This window comes from Pseudorca crassidens, chromosome 4 (assembly GCF_039906515.1).
Source record: "Pseudorca crassidens isolate mPseCra1 chromosome 4, mPseCra1.hap1, whole genome shotgun sequence".
In the NCBI taxonomy this organism is placed as follows: domain Eukaryota; kingdom Metazoa; phylum Chordata; class Mammalia; order Artiodactyla; family Delphinidae; genus Pseudorca; species Pseudorca crassidens.
This window is the reverse complement of record NC_090299.1, coordinates 51,980,815-52,001,701: the sequence shown is the minus strand read 5'-3', so window position 1 is coordinate 52,001,701 and position 20,887 is coordinate 51,980,815. Positions and strand designations below refer to the sequence as shown.

At 44.2% G+C, this 20,887-nt stretch overlaps 1 protein-coding gene across 2 annotated transcripts in view; it reads left to right on the top strand.

Annotated features, from left to right (window-relative positions):
* SEL1L3 (SEL1L family member 3) overlaps positions 1 to 20,887 on the top strand; it is a 97,402-nt gene that overhangs the window by 60,173 nt on the left and 16,342 nt on the right. For both annotated transcript variants that reach the window (XR_010942952.1, XM_067735668.1), the window contains exons 13-18: positions 1,556 to 1,696; positions 5,368 to 5,430; positions 8,715 to 8,891; positions 11,266 to 11,393; positions 12,951 to 13,034; positions 20,678 to 20,768. Coding sequence is in view for 1 of the 2 variants with exons in the window: in XM_067735668.1 (XP_067591769.1) it covers positions 1,556 to 1,696; positions 5,368 to 5,430; positions 8,715 to 8,891; positions 11,266 to 11,393; positions 12,951 to 13,034; positions 20,678 to 20,768 (684 nt within the window). In the remaining variant the exon portion in view is untranslated. The remainder of the gene's footprint in view (positions 1 to 1,555; positions 1,697 to 5,367; positions 5,431 to 8,714; positions 8,892 to 11,265; positions 11,394 to 12,950; positions 13,035 to 20,677; positions 20,769 to 20,887) is intronic.

Below are 20,887 nucleotides of genomic sequence, written 5' to 3'. Positions count from 1 at the left end.
AGGTACAAGAAAGGGCAGAGGGCTGGGAGGACCCCCCCCACCCCATCTACTTCTTGCCCTGATTTCACTATGAAGAAAAGTCCTTATGGGAGCCAGCTAAGGCTGATTGCACTGGAGGAAGGAAACCTCCTTCCCTAAGGATGGATTTAGCTTTTGCTTTGTGTTCCCAGTGAGCACAGTGTCAGGAAGAGTCTCTGCTCTGGGTCTGCTAAGCAGGCAGAAGACCAGAGATGGGAAAGAGAAAGAAAACCAAAGAACGCATTGACAAGCAAACACTTCAGAGACCCTGTAGTAACGGGTCTCCCACCCCTCCTTAGAGGTCTTCCTAGCATCTCAGAAGATGCGCTCCTGGAAGTTGTAAGGTTTTCTTTTGGGGGGTGGAGGATGGAAGAGAAGGAGATGAGAGGAGAAGTAGAAAGAAGGAAAGAAAATCAAGGCTCACAAGGAGCCAGAATGATAACAGTGTTGCCTGTGGCTCTGTCTTGGGCTCTGTCCCAGCCTGCAGTCTTTCTAGTCCAGGAAGGAATTCCAGTGCATAGTTCAGGAAATGCAGCTGCCAGATTTCATGGGTGCTCCAGAGCTTGCGTGAACATTCCTAACAAAGACCCTTCTTCCCTCCTTCATTCAGCAAATCTTTGTTGCGTTGCTTCTATGAGTTTCTGTTGAGTTCTGCTGGGTGGGAGCTGGGGGCACAAGGGCAGACAAATAACGTCTTGAGATCCCTACCCCCAAAGACCCCCAGCTTCGACTGAGTCTAATGGTGGAGCCAGCCATGTAGACAGATGCTGGGATAGTGCTGTACGGAGATGCCCTGATATGGATGTGCACGGGCCTCCATGCTGGTCACTGGGCCGAGAGGACGCACAGTACCTCCCAAGGAGAGGGCATTTCATGAGAGGAAACAGTGTGGTTGATCCATCAGCTCTGGCCTGGGCCCAATAGAGTCCTTCACAGACAAACACACACACACACACACCCCACCCACATACACACACACACACCCCCCACACACATACACACACACACACACACCACCCACATATACACGCACACACACACGTACACCCCACACACATATACACACACACAATACACACATCCCACCCACATAAACACACCCCACACGCACATACATAACACACACACACCCCACCCACACACCCCCACCGCCACCCCCACACACACACCCCACCCACATACACACACACACACCCCACCCACATACACACACCCCACTCACACACACACCCCACCCCACCCCACCCACATACACACACACACACCACTCACATACACCACACACACACACCCCACACACACACACACCCTGTCCACACACACACGCACAATTTCCAACTTGTGTTAATGACCTGTATTTACACCAGTTCATCTTCAGGGCTCTTGTCCCCAGGAGGAAGATAACATGTGTCTACTTAAATCTTGTTTCTCAATATAAAAACCTTTTAAACTAGGTTTGCCTTCCCCCCCTTTTAAAGTCTTGTTTGTTAAGCATAACACAGGAAAGTCATTATTCTAAATTGCTATTGTCTTGAAGCAACGGTTGGCCCAGATGCTGTTCTGGGGCCAGCAAGGCGTGGCCAAGAACCCGGAAGCGGCTGTTGAGTGGTACGCCAAGGGCGCCCTGGAGACTGAGGACCCCGCGTTAATATACGACTATGCCATCGTGTTATTTAAGGTAAGAATCACTCAATTTGTGCTGCAATTGCACAATTTCTATAGACTTCCCAAGTGGTTTCCTGTAGGCATGCAATCAGGGAGCCTGTAACTGAAGAACCTTAGGACATGCTTCTGTCCGTCTGGATGGAAAGGGGTATTTGCTGAAAAGGCAAAGTCACACGCAGTTCCCTGGTCTCGTTTTTAATCATTTGTCTTAGGTTTGACGCCTGGATTCTCTCTGCTTTTGCAAGAACTGGCATTCTGGAGGAGGCACCCATATTTTACAGATTGGTACACGGCCAGCAGCCCCAAAGGTGCTGCAAGTTCTCTATCAGGCAGAGTTATCATTGAATTATAGCTAAGACCAAGTGCGTGTTTGGGCTGGATCCCAACAGTCCCGTTGATCGATACAAAGATCTTGGTTTTAAGCCAACAGGAGAGCAGTGGGACGGATGGGAAGAGCATTAGCCCAGGAGATAGAGGATGGAGTTCAAATCTCTCCTCTGCAACGATTAGCTGCCTCCTTGGACTTATCCGATCTCATGAGACACTGGTAATGACCACAGATGGAGTGAAATAACCTAAGGAAGGGGCTCCAAGAACTGTAAAATGCTTTACGGAATAATAATATTTCACATTGATTGATGCAGTGCTTATTACCTGATGTACATGTATTAACACATTCAATCCTCGAGACAACTTTGCGAGGTAGGTATCACGGTGTATTATGATAGCTGTTTATATGTGTGGTGACAGAGGCTCAGAAAGGGTTTGTAACTTGCCCAAGGTTGAACAACTGGTGTGTTTCAGACCTGGGACTGGGATGCTCTTCACCCCTGAATGCAGAGACGTCAATTCACCCATCTTGGAAGAGCTGTTGACTCTAGTAAGGAAACCCTTGGTCCCTATGTCCAGACCCAAAGGAGGCAGCTGCCCACAAAGAGCGAGTGTCTTCAAACAAGGACGTGGATGCACGTGGCTGGGCTCATCTCCAGAACCACAGCTGTGGCCGCTCGCCGATTCACAACCATGACTCTTGCTACCTTTCTGGCCCTGCAAGTCTTAAAACCTATTGGTTGTTACGGTTTCCAAGTTTAGAGCCCAGACTTTTTCTTTGTAGTCGTTAAATCAACATAGAAATGGTTTGACTCTTAGCTATATGCCAATGCATTCGTATATTTATATAATAAACACCCACTCTGGGCTGACAAAATACCAGACTCTGTGCTAGATGGAGGGACATATGGTTGCATGAACCTCATCCCTGACCTCAGGGGTCTCAGATACTCGTGGGCAAGACAGAAGACTGAGACAGGCACAGAGGAGAGGCACCAGTCCACCATAATTGGGGCTGGCCACTGCCCAAAGTACAGACAAGAAAAGGCACGACTCAGACATTACTTCTGCCCATCAGGAGCTTGAAATCTAGAGGGAAAGCGAAAGACATAAATAAATGATACGGGAGGTGACGGGATGTTTCTTCAGGGTCTGATTTCCCAAACCTTAAAGCTTTTTTGGTTTTCCTGCATTCTAAGTTATCTCTGAGTGGGAGGAAGGAAGCCCTTTATCTACATCTCAAGGCAGATTTTTACCTCTGGCCAAAGGTGTCTTTAAGTACTTTCAATGTAAAAAAAACCCATACAAAAAAATGAACTTTCCAAACATGAAGAACGGCACTGTGCTCTCGGCTTGTTGTCTCGTGTGGACATCCGGCTCATTGTATTCAAAGATGGCGCCACGATGACAGCTATAGCTTGTCCAAGACGGTCAGTTACATCCCATTTCACATCCACATGAGGATGGAGCTTGGGCTTTCACTGCAGCATCTGTCCTCCATGGATTCATTCAGTGGATGAAGTTATCGAGCACTTGCTGTGCATCACGACTTTACACTTCTCTCACTTTACAACTTCCAGTACTACTCAGACTTGTGCATAGTATATAGTCTTTGTGCAAGAACTCACCCCACTTCTCATTATATAATTACACTGGAAAATCCCTGGCCTAGAACTTAGAGTATCTGAGTTCTGGTTGCAGATCTAACTGTGAGGTTTGGGGTAAGTCAACCCCTCTGGGCCCCAGTTTTACTCCTTGAAAACAAAGAAGTTGGAGAAAAACTTTGAGTGCAACCAGGTTCTGACATTTCGTCATCCTGGTCGTTCTGTTGCTTTCCCCGAGATTCAAAAAGCTTGTCTCATTGCTTCCATCCAGTTACTACAAACAGCCTTCATGTCCTTTTGTCTTTCCTCTCCCTCTCTAATTAAACGAAGTAATGGTGCACTTCTGAAAAATATTTTCATCTTCCGCTTTGCTTCAGCTCATCGGTTTTATGAAATAGGTACGTTAAAATCGAGTAGAAACTCATTGTATGTAATTTAACCTTTATTTGGGTTCACAGTTTTATTTTGGGTCCTGGAAAACTACAAAGACAGATTCTGCAGCATGTTTTCTGTATCCTGTAAGGAGGTTACGGATCATTATACTTTCTCAGCATGGGAATTAAAATATATAGGAGAAAATACAGCATGGCAGTTATAAACTTGGACTCTGGAGCCTGGATTCAAATCCTGCCTCTACTCCTTGCTCACTGTGTGATTCTGGGCAAGTTTCTCTGGTGAGAATGATAGCAGCACCCCGGCTGGGGTTGGGAGGATTTGATATGGCAGGAGAGTTCTTGGCCCACGTTAATTAACACAGGAACATTTGCTAGCGCTCTCTTCATTTACTGTAGAGCTAAGAATTTAAATAGAGTTAATAGCTGTATTCATTGCAAAGCCCTCTAACATTATATCACATGTGACCCTGTCAAGCGCTGAGTCTGAGACCAGGAGGACTCCATGGGCTGTGTAGGTCAATAACAGACTCTAAGTGAGCTTGGAAGCATCAGGGTTTTCATCCGGCTCCTCTCACCTGCCATGGGCATGGTCAGGGCTATGTTGAGAGAGCCCTCAGGGACCCCCCCCCACCCCCGCTCCACCCTCAGACCCACCATTTTCCCACGTGGTCCTGCAGACACACCCCAGCATGGTCCCACGGAGTTCTGCTCTTGTAACAAGGACTCCAAAGCCCCATCTCTCTCTCTCTGTGATGCACAAACCACCTCTGCTGGAAAAACTTGATTTTGCTGGAGGAAGCTTGTCAGTTTGGCAGCGTCTGAGGGAACAGATTCTAAGGGGTCCTGTCTCCCTCACCACTGGCTCTCGAGCTGTTTCTGAAGCCACAGTGCTTCACCTTGGGGACTCCCACGAGGACGCTGGAAGGTTGCAAATGACAGCCTAATAACTCTTGACTGTCTGACATAGATAAAGTGCTCTGTCTGCTCGCATATTAGGCAATCCCCAGAGAAACACAACCAGGATGACCAGACTCATTTAACCTTATTCATGGCTTCTCCCAACAGCACCTGCGGATTGACGGGAAAGTGATTCGCTGGACCATCAGTGGGGAATTTTTATGGATGCTAAGCTGGGAGGGTGAGGTTTATTGCCTCTCTTCTACACATATATGCAAAATAATGATGATGATGATGATGTAACAGCTCTGTATATAGAAATCTTCAAGATTAGACTTTTAACTGAGAAGGCTTGGGCTTTAGTATCTTCTATTGAACACTGACAGATTGGTGTGATGGCTTTGCATGCAACTCTGCGTTTATTTTCTTCGTGATCATTGCTGTTTATCATTGTTTAGGGTCAAGGAGTAAAAAAGAACAGACGGCTTGCCTTAGAGCTGATGAAGAAAGCAGCTTCCAAGGTAACACTTGTGCCTATTGTCAGAGGGAAACATTTCCGCCACACACACCCATGCTCTTACAAGTCGAGGAGAGTGAATGGCCAGCCTTCTGAAGAAGGTAGAAATGCAGTGGGGAGGGAGGGGTCGCTGACCTTGCAGTGATTAGTCATTTTTGAGCTACAACATATACAGAAACCTGCACAATGAGGACGGCAAAATTCGAAAGCTGAACTCACTTTCCAGTCATAGAATTCCGACTGATTTTGTTTGAAGGCTAAAATTATAATCAAGGGCTGCCCTAATAATAGGCAGCAGCAGGGGGGCTCTTTGAAATTGAATGGGTATAAATGCCATTGAATTAGGAAAACCTAAAGCCTGAATCCTCTAAGGTTAACCCTGTTGTGTCCAATGCTCATTGGCTTCTCCGTGCTTTAACAAAGGGGCTGTTTACCAAGTTTATTGCCGAGTTTAGGAATTATTTTCCTTTTGTCACTATTTACTCTTCAAAGTTATCCTCAAGCCAACTAGTTTAAATATTGCACTACAGAGTGGAGGTTATGATATCACCTCTGAGGGGGACACACACACACATGCACGCACACGCATGCACACAGGCATGCATGCATACGTATCCCTGCGTGCAATCCCCCAATGCATGCACATCCACACGTGCACACTCACATGTGCTTGCATACAGATTTGCAAATAAACGGATTGGTAGAAACCGTTGTAATTTTACAACCTTGTAATTTTACAACCTTGACAGGGCCCTTTATAGCCCTTCAGGTTCCTGAATGTGCCTCCCTCCTCGAGGCTGATAATATTTGCCCTATCAACAAAGACTCCTGAAGTAACCATGCCGATGTTTCTTCCTCAATTCCCTTTCTTTAGGGAGCTCAGAGTGTCTTTTTTGTAGTGTCTTCCTGTAGAACAGGAAGTTGGAGCATGGAGTTAAGAATGCCAAGAGGCTTTTTCTCCACCTGTGTGGTTTCTAGAGGACACATGACCCAGGAGAAGGGAACCATTGAAGCGCACGCCAGCTCCTGACCCTGACACAGACTATAGGGCAGAAATAGAAAAGCAGCTTAATGGTGGTCATTGAGGGCATGGTCCCAGAGCATCCTAAAATGGGGAAGTAATGGGGCTTCCTGGCAGGTGTGAAATTTGCATCTCTTTAGCATGCTCTTGGTGAATTGTTGTCTAAGGTGCTGCATTCTGAATGTAGTTTTGGCAGAGCTGAGATGAATATTGGAGGAAATGCAGTTTTACAGCCTGGAGTACTCGCATTCTTAAAAGTGTTACATGATTCTCAGCCATTCATTCTGCAGGGAGTTACTAAGCCCTTCCTCTTTGTCAGGCACTGTGGTGAAGCACAGAGTTTGATTTTTGGAATTAGCTAAAAGTCACTTGGATACAGCTGGAAATGTCCGGAATAAGGTGTGAGCATTAAGAAATAAAACAAGATGTCTTGTGGGACTCCTGATCTGGGTCCAAATACAATGTCTAAAGGACATTCTGGGAATGTTTTGAGTGATGACAGGTACCTTTGAATAAACCTGTGTGTCTGGAGGTGAGCATTGCACAAGCCATTTTGATAGGTATTCCATAAGCTTATCCCAAAGCTGGTTCTTGCCACTATACATGACGTGGTCTATTACTTCATGGAAATGCACTCATCCTGCAAATTCTCAGGAGGCTGCCTTGCATCTGGTACCGTGCAAAGCTCAAGAAGAATGCCTCTATAACTGATCCTTGGCACTGACACCATCCCAAGTGTTGACTGTCTTGAGGGCCTACGAATCTGAACCCTACTCTTTTTTTTTTTTTTTTGTGGTACGGGGGCCTCTCACTGTTGTGGCCTCTCCCGCTGCAGAGCACAGGCTCCGGACGCGCAGGCCCAGCGGCCATGGCTCACGGGCCCAGCCGCTCCGCGGCACGTGGGATCCTCCGGGACCGGGGCATGAACCCGCGTCCCCTGCATCAGCAGGCAGACTCCCAACCACTGCGCCACCAGGGAAGCCCTGAACCCTACTCTTGATCCTCAGGGTGTAGGATTTGGATTCTGTTTTGTGTGTCATCAGCGTTCAAAGGATGGCTTTCATTCGTTTGTCAAGTATTTATTGAGCACTTACTCTATGCCAAGTACTAACATAGGTGCTTGGAATACAAAACAAAAATCCCTGCCCTCATGGAGCATCTGTTCTAATGGGCCTTGTCAGTTTCTTTCTCCTGGTCTTCCTGGCACCTGGAGTCCAACGTGAAAAGTAGGAGGTAGAGCATTTCAGGAGTTGTTGCAGACTGAAAAGGCTGCAGGCTGGTATCTTGGCATCCATTACTGAGGGATACCTGTCCTTCACTTCTGAAAGGGCAGGCAAAAGAGATTTGGTTCCACACTTGGACCCTAACTTAACCTGTCTCACAGATGCAAGGGCACTCACTGTTTGCTTCTCCAGTCCTTTTCTCCCCTGCTTGTCCATGGTCTTGTGGATCTGGTAGGAAAGGAGGAATGAGAGCACCGAATGCCCAGGTTTGCACACTTACACCCCTGCAGGGCTCCTGAGCCTTCAACAACCAGGCTGGAGCAGGTGGGAGCATCTGGGAAGAGCAGAGGCAGGCCCCTGAGAGCATGAATCAGCAAGAACAAGGAGGCCTAAGACTAGACTCACATGAACCAGGCCTTCTGTGGTACCGTCCCAATTTAGACACAGTTCTGAGACCACCCCCCTCCCCTCTGCCTCAGCCCCAACCAGACCCTACCTGTCGGAGCTGGGATGCCAAGCAGTCCCACAGCACCTGTGCTTTACAAGTAGGCCATTGCGGCTGCTTCCCACAGAGGGTTTGTTGGTGTTCAGGGCAGAGTAATCAAAAGATAGGCAGGCAGGTCACCTAGAAATCATCCCAGCCAGGGCGGGTTTCCGGCCTCCTGTCACAGTTGAGTGGTCATGAATTTCAAGGGCGTTGTTGATACTGCAGGACAGTAAGAGGCCTTCTGTAGACGAGGGCATTGCGTAAGAGCCCATAGGAGCTGCGAGATGATTTGGGGGCCAGCATCACTGCTGAGCTGGAAGGCAGAAATCCCAGCAGCAGCCGGGTGAAATCCTCCTGGGAAGACGCTGAGGCAGCCTCATGTTTTCCAACACTTAGCTTTTCTTTAATGCCATCTGCCCCCAGAAAAGAGGCAGGAAAGGTTTTTCTCAGACTCAGGCAGAATGCTTTCATAACAGTTGATTCTCTCTGGGTTTGGGGTTTTTTTGTTTTTGTTTTAAAAAAAAAAGGAATTCCTTTCTTGTTGTTCTAAAATCCAGGGATTGCATCAGGCAGTCAATGGCCTGGGATGGTATTACCACAAATTCAAGAAAAATTATGCCAAAGCGGCTAAGTACTGGTTAAAAGCAGAAGAAATGGGGAACCCAGATGCATCATACAATCTTGGAGTCCTGTACTTGGATGGCATTTTCCCAGGAGTTCCTGGAAGGAATCAAGTGAGTAAGACTTGAGACCAGCTGTGCAGCTGGTCAGTCACTTAGTCATGAAGCAGGTGTACTGTATGCCCAGCCCAGACAAGGCCCCATGGGTGGTGCAGACACCACCCAAGACGCAGACCGTGATCTTGAGGAACTCAAGTGCCCAGTTAGGAAGACAAGATGGTGAAGAGCAAAGGCTGGCATTAGCCCAACGCCAAGTGTGTGCCAATTGCTGTGACCCAAACAGTTCTGGAAAGGGGAAATAGTGAAGGCCAAAGCAGTCAGGAAGGCTTCATGGAGGAGGAAGCCTACGCTGGGGAGAGGAGAGGGAGATGATGCAAGGTGACAATGAGAGAGAGATGGTGCGGAGATTGATGACTGATCTTACTGGAAGCAAAGAAAGCTGGGTCCAAATAGGGTTGCCTGGTATAAGACCAGATTTAATAATAATGTAAATAACAGTAACAATCTTAAATGTTTGCCGAACACCTCCTCTAGGTCAGACACTCACAGACACTTTCTGTGTGCCATCCCATGTCATCCTAACTACCCTCTGGGATAGTTACTATTATTACATCCATTTAACAGAGTTAGCAACCGAGGCTCTGAAAGGTTTCATAACTTAGAGTCATACACTTAAGTGGCGTCAAGACCTGGTCCCCATGTGAAATGGAAACCCCTTGTTATTAATAATAATATTGATGATGGTAATAATAATCTGAGTACCAGTACATTCAACAAATTAATTGAATGCCCACCCTATGCCAGGCACTCTTCCAGGCAGTGGGGATACAGCAGCAGACAAAACAGTCCCTGCTTTGGGGAAGTTTACATTGCAGTGGAGCAGAAAGATAATAAACAAACATATAGTATGAGGGCAGGTGGGATAAGTGAGTGTTACAGGGAGAAATAAAGCAGGATAAGGAGGACCGAGAGGCTAGAGATTGGGGGATGCTATTTTATAAGGGAGATCAGAGAAGGTCTCTCTGATAATGTGACAGTGTACAAACTCCTAAAGGAGTCTTGTGAATGTCTGGGAGAACATCCCAGAAAGAGGGAACAGCCAGGGCAAAAGCCCAGAGAAGAAAGCAGGTTTGGTGTGCTTGACGAATAGCAGGGAGGCTGAACTGGCAGGACCAGAGAGCAAGGAAGGTGCGAGGAGGTGGAAAATCATGTCAAGGAGGCAGCTACGCTGAGCAAGATGGGACAGCTCTGAACAGGGCGGGGAGACGCTGTGTTTTAACAGGTTCCTCCTGGATCCTGGTGGAGACTGGGCTTGGAGGAGACAAGAGCAAGAGCAAGGGGGTTAATGCATTGAATCCAAGTGAGAAAGGATGGGCAGTATCAGAAGAGGCGCTGAGATGTGACTAGATTCTGGGTATATTTTGAAGGTCAAGGCATTAGGACTTGACGATGATTGGACGTGAGGTGTGAGGCAGGGAGAGGAGTCAGGATGACCCCTGAGTGTTTGGCATTTATTGAGATTGGAAGAAAAGGTAGCATTTAATGGGATGGGCAAGCTCTAGCATCAGAGTTGGGGGTCGGGCATCAGAAAAAAATTATTTTTTGTGACGCGCCATGCCAAGCCTCGAACACACGTTATCTCATTTAATCCTCACACCATACTTTCATGCTAGCTACTGTCAGAAGCCACATTTTTCAGTTGCAGAAATTGAGTTATTCTCTTAGTTGGAGAGATTAACTAACATGCCCAAGGTCACACAGCTAGTAAGGAGCAGAGCTGGGATTTGAACCCAGGTCTGTCTGACTCCAAAGCCCATACTTAAAAATGGCAGTTAACTGCCTGGGAATAATAATAGTAATCAGTGGAATGTATACCCGTCTAAGTGTTCGTTTTCTTTTCTCCCTCCGCCTCTGTCTGACTCCTAGGAAGCTGTGTATTTTATGCATTGCAAATGTCTTTTAGTCCTCCCACACATCTGCCAGAATGGGTTTTTTATTGTCATATTCTAATTCTCACCTTCCTACTGGAAATGAAGTTTTTGTGTCTGAGTTTGAAAAAAGGTATTAAGCAAGGTTAGGGAAGCAAATGCCTGAAGTTTCACCTGGTGCGACTTTTGATGCTGTCTTCTGTCTGGCTGGCAGGGGTTATGTGAGGATCTGATAAGGTGATAATGATATTCGTAGTGTCTTGTTATCTTATTTATTGGGTAAACTTAACAGAATAGCTACAGTCAAGGTTATCATGTAGAGAGGCCAGCTTCTGTGATTGGCTGTCTTCCTGGAACTTGACTTGGTTTTCTTAAAGATGTTAGAAGTTATAAACCTGTGATGATATCAGGCGTTAAGTGCCTCAGGACCTTAGTTCTGATGAAACCAGCCCAGGAGGACTTCTCACTAACGAGACTGACGTTTGCTCATCTCTTTACAGACATTAGCTGGTGAATATTTCCATAAGGCTGCACAAGGCGGACACATAGAAGGAACCTTGTGGTGTTCTCTCTACTATATCACAGGCAACCTGGAGACATTCCCTCGAGATCCCGAGAAGGCTGTTGTGTAAGAACCTGCCAGATATTGCGTATGAAGGGAAAGCCATATATTCAATACTATATTCACCATGCCTGAGAAAATAGAGTTTTCTTTTATTCTTTTTTTCCACATTAAAAAAATTTTTTTTTTTTATTTTAGGCTGCGCTGTGTTTTCATTGCTGCTCACGGGCTTTCTCTATTTGCGGCAAGCGGGGGCTACTCTTCGTTGCGGTGCGCGGGCTTCTCATTGCGGTGGCTTCTCTTGTTGCAGAGCACGGGCTCTAGGTGTGCGGGCTTTAGTAGTTGTGGCACGTGGGCTCAGTAGTTGTGGCATGCGGGCTCAGTAGTTGCAGCATGCAGGCCCTAGAGCGGGTGAGCTTCAGTAGTTGTGGCACATGGGCTCAGCAGTTGTGGCACATGGGCTTAGTTGCTCCGCGGCATGTGGGATCTTCCTTGACCAGCTCTCGAACCTGTGTCCCCTGCATTGGCAGGTGGATTCTTAACCACTGCGCCAGCAGGGAAGCCCTTTCTTGCATTTTAAAAAATTCATCTTTATTTTTATCAGTTACACATGCGCATAAAAAGCCAAGTCGTTTGAAAAGACAAAAATTAAAAACAAAAATTTAATTAAAAAAGGTAATAATTTGACAAGAAAAAACAGGAAATCTCTGCCTCCCTTCCACACACTCCATTTCCTGCTCCCTGGAATAAATCACTTTTCATCTTTTAATTATTTCTTTTTTATTTGCCTCTATGTCTAAATAACATGCTTAAACCACTATTTCTTGTTATACCCTTTATAGGCCTTGTCTAATGATGTCTCACTGGGAAAGATAAAGAGATATAGTTTTTTCACTCTGCCACCTATTGCTACCCTGCATGCTCATGCTTCCTGCCCTCTCCCATCTTCCCCATAAATATATCACTGGTTTGGTTGGATTGGTATCAGTGTTTACATTATTATGACAATTTAACACTATTCATAGCTGAGCCATGTAGTATACTATGACTACTCTTTCTTTCTTGCATAACTTTTTGTTTTCTATGGAATAATAATTATTTTTTATTGTTATTTATCTGCTTAGCTCTCTCTGTGTATTTATCATTTCTATGTACTCGATCTCCACATTCTCCTTCCATGTCTAAATCTCCTCTCGGTATGTCTACACCCATCAGGTACTCTATTGATTTAATCTTTTTTGGCAATGTCTCTCTTTGGAGTCTTTGTTTAGGAAGAGCTGTCCTTCTGAAATCAACTTGCTAGAACTCTTTTTTTTTTTTTTTAGAACTCTTAATAAAGATTATGTTTTTCCATGTTAGTAGACATTTTTCATTAGGTGCTTTTCACATCTTTTTTTCCCCAAAATGATAACTCCTAAGCATTCATTAGAAACGGCACTGAATGCAAGGCTCTCAAAATGTATCTTTCTTTATCTTCTTAACATTCAGTTCTGGTTTGTTGCTCCATAAAAATTCTAAGAAGCAAAATATTCCCCAAGTGGGATTTATTGAAATCATACGAAGTCAAAAGCAATTATTTAATTTGCCATAGTTTGGATATGTTCTCTTCTGTTTCCTTTGCAGATGGACAAAGCATGTAGCCGAGAAAAATGGCTACTTGGGCCACGTCATTCGCAAAGGCCTCAACGCCTACCTGGAGGGCTCGTGGTAAGTTAGATTGAACTTTCTCAGTCCTTACCTTTCAATCTGTCAGTGTAGTCTTATGAGATGGAGTCTTAAAATGAAACCGAAAAAGCAATTTGCAGGGAAATCACAGCCTCCCGGTAATGATATTCAGAGTATCACCGACTGATTGGCTGTTGATTAGAAAACACAGCATTTCCATGTTTAATTATACACAAAAATTAGTCCTCTAGAGGGAGCATCCGTATTCATCAAATTGAGAGACACATGGATACGTTGACTTCTCTTCCCTTCAAGCTTGCTCTTCTTGCTTTCAGAGTCTGGAGACAGCACAGGGGATCCTAGCTGACCCTCTGCCTCTCACTGGCAGGCCACAGAAAGTCCAGGATTTCCACCTTGTTTGTGGGAAGGAGCGAAAGCAGTGTGTTTAGGGCTCAGGCTACATCTTCCGGTAGATATTTTATCGCATCTTCCCTAGGATTTCTGGAAGTCACTCACCAGACCTCCAGTGTCACAGCCAAACAGACTCACTCTTTCTAAGCTTCTTCTGATGGAGTTAGCAAATTTCATCCTGTGCTGAATGGGATGAGACCCTGCACATGAGGACTTGTAAATGCCCCCTATTTGCAGTTACTTGATTTTACAAATAAGCGCACACTTCTCCAAGCTCTACCTGAGTCCGTCTTTCTGTTTTCTTCTGTAAGCCCTCGAATTCTGTCTTACTTTTCCTTGGGCCATATTTTCTTGGCTCGTTTATTGCCTAAATGATCTGGGTATTTCCATAATAACTAAAAAGGATATGCAAATCAGCACATATCCCATCGGTCCACTGCTTCAAAGACATTAGAGCACACCTATCACTGATCCTACTCGGATCCGAACCTCAATCAAAAATTAAAATATAAGTCCAAGAGAGTGCCATTTTCTTCTCTGGTCCATGGGTGCCCACGTAATTAGCAGATAGCACCTCAGTGAATGAGAATCTCAAATTAGGAAATTCAGGGAAAATGAGCCCAGGGAAAACAGCACTGAATAACAATGTTTATTATTATCATCTTTTAAAAGTTTATCATCTGTGGCCTTACTTTGCATAATCAGAAAGAAATTTTTTTTTTAACATCTTTATTGGAGTATAATTGCTTTACAATGGTATGTTAGTTTCAGCTTCACAACAAAATGAATCACTTATATATATACATATATTCCCATATCTCTTCCCACTTGCGTCTCCCTCCCTCCCACCCTCCCTATCCCACCCCTCCAGGCGGTCACAAAGCACCGAGCTGATCTCCCTGTGCTATGCGGCTGCTTCCCACTAGCTATCTACCTTACGTTTGTTAGTGTGTATATGTCCATGACTCTCTCTCGCCCTGTCACAGCTCACCCTTCCCCCTCCCCATATCCTCAAGTCCGTTCTCCAGTAGGTCTGTGTCTTTATTCCTGTCTTACCCCTAGGTTCTTCATGACATTTTTTTTTTCTTCTTAAATTCCATATATATGTGTTAGCATACAGTATTTGTCTTTTTCTTTCTGACTTACTTCACTCTGTATGACAGACTCTAGGTCTATCCACCTCATTACAAATAGCTCAATTTCGTTTCTTTTTATGGCTGAGTAATATTCCATTGTATATATGTGCCACATCTTCTTTATCCATTCATCCGATGATGGGCACTTAGGTTGTTTCCATCTCTGTGCTATTGTAAATAGAGCTTCAATGAACATTTTGGTACATGACTCTTTTTGAATTTTGGTTTTCTCAGGGTATATGCCCAGTAGTGGGATTGCTGGGTCATATGGTAGTTCTATTTTTTAATGAAATGATCATTTTCCAATTGATACACCTTACAGTTTGTGGGCTGTTTTATTTGTTTCCCAAGTAAGCTTCAGTTCATGAAATTTGAACGTTTCCCAAATTTGACTTTTGCCCATTTCTACTTCTCATCCTCCAAATTTCCCACCCTTTACTCCCCACAACTTCTTAGGGGAAACTAAGCATTCAGATATCAAAATGTTTATATGTGGGGTTTTCCCAAAGGGAGAGCATATCTGTAAACACCCCCCAACACACACACACACACACACACACACACACACACCCCAAGATGTCTGACACTTTCCCACAAAGAGAGTATCTGCTAATAGCTTATCCTTCTTGCCGACTTTTGAATTTAAAATCACAAAGCACTTCAGGGAGTGCATTTAAAAATTTGCTGTGAAAGTCAAGAGGAATTAAGATTTCATGGCCTGCTGTCTTTCTTAGAACATTCAGCCACATCACATGATTGATTTGGAGGGAGGGGGAGCTAAGGATTATACGTGGTCTACACTGTTGGTGAGTTTGGGTTGAGTTCAGCAGATTTTAGTGGGTACATTTAAAGGCAGGGTGCCTTGCCGTAGCTGCAGGGGATGCCACAAGTAGGGCTGGGGAAGCCTGCTGCCTCATCTCTTCCTGGTACTAAACTACCTGCAGTTTCTCAGATGCCTCATATTCTCTCTGACCTCTGGGCCTTTGCACTTGCTGTTCCCTCTGCCCAGAAATCCTGCTTAACTCCTTACTCCCTTCTGTCCTTGGATGGGTCATGATGGCTGTTTCCTTGTGGATTGCCCTGTGATGTGTATCCCAGTGCCCAGCACTTAATGGCAACTGGAAAGTACTCAAAAACTACTGAGAGAATGAATTAAGGCAAATAGACAGAACAACTGTAACTCCAGAGCCATGAGCAGTATATAAAGAGCATCGGGGATTTGGAGGAAGGAAAGATGCTACCTGGTTTGGGGGACTTAGGTCAGCCTTTATAACGGAGGTAACAGATGATATGGCCTTGGGGGATGGGTGGAATTTCCACTTAGTCATGCAGAGAACAACACTTCTAGTGAAGGGAATCACAGGAACAAAAACAAAGAAATAGGAAAATTCAGGGTATGTCTAGAAATTTTTAAGCCACCAGTTTACCTTGAGGGTAAAATTTGTAAAAGGGAGTGCGATATGACAAGACCAAAGAGGTGCTGCATTATGGGACTTTAAATAGCAGGTCATATACTTTTTACTCAGCTTCTGGAGCAGTGGGGAGCCCTTGATGGCTTTGGGAGAGGGTAGTGACATGACAGAGCTGGGTTCCGAGATTCCTAACCAAACCTCTGTGAATGATGGTGAAGAGAAGGGAGAACATGAAAGGGGGAGCTAGTTCAGAATCCAGGTTAAAGGAGCTGAGCTTTTGAGCTGGAGCTGTGACCTGAGCCAGGTAAGTTGTTTTCCCTTCTTTTATCACACGGTAATTGATACATACCAAATAGTAGGTGATATGTATGTAAGTTCCAGAGCATAAACGAACAATAAAATGAACACCTATAGCCCTACCACCCTATTTAAGAAAATGAACCGTCGAAGCCCCCTGCATGTTCCTCCCATATTAAACCCACCTGTGGCGCCAATATCCAGAACTAACCATTGTCCTGAATCTTATGGTTGCTCCGCCCCTTGCTTTCTTTATAGTTTTGCTATATATGGATATAGCAAATCTAAGCAATAGATTGGACTTGTTTCTGAGCTTCATATCATTAGAATCCTATTACATATAATTCTTCACTGCTTTTCTTTGTTATTGTTTACTTCACCTGATGTTTCTGAGATTCATATCTTTTGATACATGTACCTGTAGGTCATTCCTTTTCACTGCTGTCATATACCACAATTTATTTACCAATTCTCATAATAACTTGCATTTGGGTTGTTTCCCATCTTTTTTTAAGGACAGTGTGGCCGTGAACATTTTTTATGCATATCCTGCCACAAATAGGAAAAGTTTCTCTAAAATATGAACTTAGGAGTGGGGTCACAGGCTAACCATATGTTCAACTTTACAAGATAATGCCAACTGTTTTCCAAAATATTTGACCAATGTACGGTCCTATCAACCGCATATAAATATCTGTTTTTTCATATCCTTGCCAATTTTGATGCTGATGCTAAGTATTGTTAAAGATATGTCTTAATCTGGACTTGAGACCATTTTCTATCAACAGGAAGAAACACTTAGTATCCATTATAGTGGGACTATCTTTGTCAAAATATATTTGAGAAAAAGTGCTTTTCTCTCTTCCTTCTCTCGGGGCCTCCAGATGCCTCAGGGGTTAAATTGGAAATATATGAGCGTTGGCTTCCCCACACCGCAACGTGGAATTTTTTGGGTCCCATCTATTTTGTTATAATAGAACTAAGTCATCCATCAATGTCCCAAGTCCATCCCCTTTTTTCATTTTCTGTGAGTGAATTTATTCTGGACGTTATTTTCAAATTACATGTGTCAGTTTGATGAGCTTGTGTTTTTCTGTGTTGTTCCCAAATTTATGTGGGATAGTTTGAAAGAGGAGCGTGAATGAAAAAAAAAGGGCATTTTGCTGTTTAGGCAAAATACTGAAGATAATGTTATCATGCCCGAGGCTATCCTCGGACACCAGGAGAAGTCCGATAAGGAGAGGTCGCCTGTCCTGTTTCATTTCTCTCTGTCTTACCCCTCTTTGTGTTTCATCTGTGAGCTAAGTGTTTTACTGTCCTTGGTCTTAAATATACCCCAAATACTTAATTAACCCAGGAGGTTAGCCAGATTCTAGTAAGCTTGAGGCAAGACAAGCAGGCATGCAAGATTCCACTTGAAAGAGATTCATCTTTTTGCCTTAGAGCAGGGTCCTAAATTCCACTGAGACCCCAGGATTCTTTTTTTATCCTTCCAGTTTGGGCTGCTTTAGACATTGGCAGAAAAGAACCCAGAGAAAACAATAGAATTGTTTGAGAAACTGCTCAGAGTTACTCAAATTCACAATTCACAGAAAGCAGCCAAAGGATTGATTATTAAGAAGTATCGTTATAAAAGTTCTATAAATGGATGTGCCGAGTCTGAAGTGGGAGGGTAGCAAGTGTGCCCCTACACACATCCTTTACTCTAAATCCCCTCCTCTCTGCATCCCTGCCCAGCCCCCCACCCCCCATCAGAATGACTGACTGGGGACTATTTCACTTCAGTGCATCGGAAATAAAGCTGACCTCTGGTAGCTTCCTAAACCTTGAGGAAATTCTCAGAAGAACAGTACAGTTTTGTGGCTTTGGTCCTCCTGCACAGAGCCCATACTGAGCAAATGTTTATTCCATGAATATAAGGATAGAAATATCTGTAATTAATATTTTCAGGCAGACTCAGTTGAGACACAAGTAAGAGCAAAGTGCTAGGAGGCTAAGTGCAGATAGGGTTTCTGCAGAAGTGTCATGTCTCCGAAGTCTTAAGGTGAGAAAGTCTGTTCTTCAGTGTTCTGACCCTTGCCTAGAGTTCACACTTCAATATATGAAAACAGATGGTGGTGGTTTTGGAGTCTACGGCCTCTGCTGACGGCTTCTCCAAGACGGAAGGCAGAGGTGGATTTCTGTTCAGTGTTTCTATTGACATCAATATTTTTAGACATCTCTTTGGTGATTTCAGTGCTTCCTCAAAGGAAATACTTGAGAATTCTGTGAGATTTCCTCCCGGCTTATACAATAATTGGTCAATTGAAGTCTTCCTATAAAATGTGTTCCTCCCTTCTCTCCCCCATCTTCCAAGTAACTTTAGAGGCAAGGTATTGTCTTTATAAAATTTATCCTAGTGACTGTTCTTACAGGAAGTGTCAACCTTGTGTCCTCCACTCCAAAATTCTAACAGTCTGCCCAACTGCTATCTAAGAAAACCTCATTTTATTACATTGCAGTTATAGGAACCCCATTTCATCCAGTTATGGCAGCAGAGAGAGCCGACCTGATATCTGACCTTGGGCCGGCAAGTCTACACCATCTCCTTCCCTCATCCATCCAGTGGGGGAAACTGAGGCACTGGGGCAAACCTGAGTGTTTGAGATTATAAGACCTTTGGAACGGGACCTAATTGTAGAAGGATGGAGTCTTTCTGCCGAACTTCCCTCAAATTTAGTTCCCCCATTTGGGGTCTGCTCCGAGGTTTCTTGTCACCAAACACGATACTTGCAAGCTATGTAAGAAAATGTCTGGGGGTCTTTTGTGTTGTTGCCTTTGCAGTTGTGGTTCTCTGATGTGACTTGTCCTCGCAGGGGAAGCTGCTTAGCCAGCCTTGTCTCTTTAGCATGAGTCATGCCTAATTGGTCGGCTGCCTTGGGTATCTCGGAGGCCAGCAAACAGCGCACTCAGCAGCCACATGGCCGTGACCTGCAGTATGTCTGATTGAAGGTCTGCCTGTCCTGATTTGACCCCCCAGTCACCTCCCTCTGTCCCCACGGGATGGCCTGCCAGGAGATGCTTTAGCCTTGTAGAAAAGATGACGTTTGGATCTGCTTACTTATTCCCCCAACCCAACCTCCCCCCACCCTTTCTTAAACCGTCTCCTAGATGGAGCTAAAATTAAGAAATAGCGCTTAATATTAGCTACGGAAAATGAAAATAAGCTTTAGAAACAACAATTTATGGTTAAAATGGAGGAAATCAGAGAATTAAAAAGAAAATAAAAACCACTTGCCTTCTCACCACCTAGAGATAAGTACCGTTAGCATTTTGGTAGATTTTTTTTTCCTGCATATATGTATTCGCGTGTGTGTGTACATGTGTGGATTCAGTTTTATTTTTGTTTTACAAAAATGAAATTGCACTGTGTTTTATCCTGTTTTTTTGTTTTTTTGTTTTTTTTTACACAGCGGAAACTTTGGCATAGACATTTTTCTACATCTTTGAATACTCTTCTTCAACATCATTTTTAAGGGCCTCGTCTGAAAGTGGCTGAGCCATGGGTTAATTGAACTAGTCACTGATTTTCAGATATTTGTTTCTTTTTTTCCCCCAATTCATAGAAACAGCTCTGCCATGACCTCTGTTGCCCCAGAATCTTTGCACATGTTTCTGATTCTTTCTTAGAATAAACCCTCATGAGGCAGAACTGTTGGGCCAGGTGGTATGTACATTCGTAAGAGTCCTCACCTCTAACTATCCCATTAATTGGCTTCCCACTAACAGTGGTTGTAGGAATAGGTCCATTTTCCCCCAAGCTCTTGCCGTCATCTGTATTATGAATCAGGTGCCAGTCTCAACAAATGAAAAGTGGTCTCATTGTCTCGCAATTATTCAATTACCAGTGGTGTCGAATATTTACTTTTTTCAGATGTGTTTTTGGCCATTGGTATCAAGCCCCTTGCAAACTGCCTCTCCTTTGCCAAACTTCTGATGTACCACAGAAGCTCAACTTTAATTAAGCTTGTTCAGAGTCGTAAGCCCCATAAAGCCCTTCGCAAAACAGGACCCAAAAGTGCAGAGCTATTTCTTAATACCACTTATCTCCTCTAAGCGAGGATGGAAGATGGAAGGATTTCAAGGACCCAAAGCTAATAGACAGCTCCCCAGCCAGCACGCGACGTACCATTCGGCCAGTAGAGGTAGCTGTTGTATCAACTAGCTCCCCAACCTTATCTGTGAGTTCAGCCTTTTAAGAGAGAAAATAAATCAGTGCATGCAGTATTTTTAACAACAGTATTTATTTAAAAAAAAAAAAAAAACCTCATGATTTTGTGGTTTTAAAAAAACTGCTTATTTTGTGCCCTCTTACGTGTGAATATAAAGCTCTCTGTGAGTATTAGTAAGAGCCACTCTATGAAATTTATTATTAATCATCTATTTTTAGGCACGAAGCTTTGCTGTATTATGTTTTAGCAGCAGAAACTGGAATTGAAGTGTCACAGACAAATTTAGCTCACATCTGTGAGGAGAGGCCAGTAAGTAAATGTATTCTCCTCAGACTAGAAGCTCTAAGGTTAAGGATAATGAATTGGGTTTTATGGAGGCAAAACTAATCACTTGGCAGAAATATTAATGAGTTAACTTTTTCTCCCCC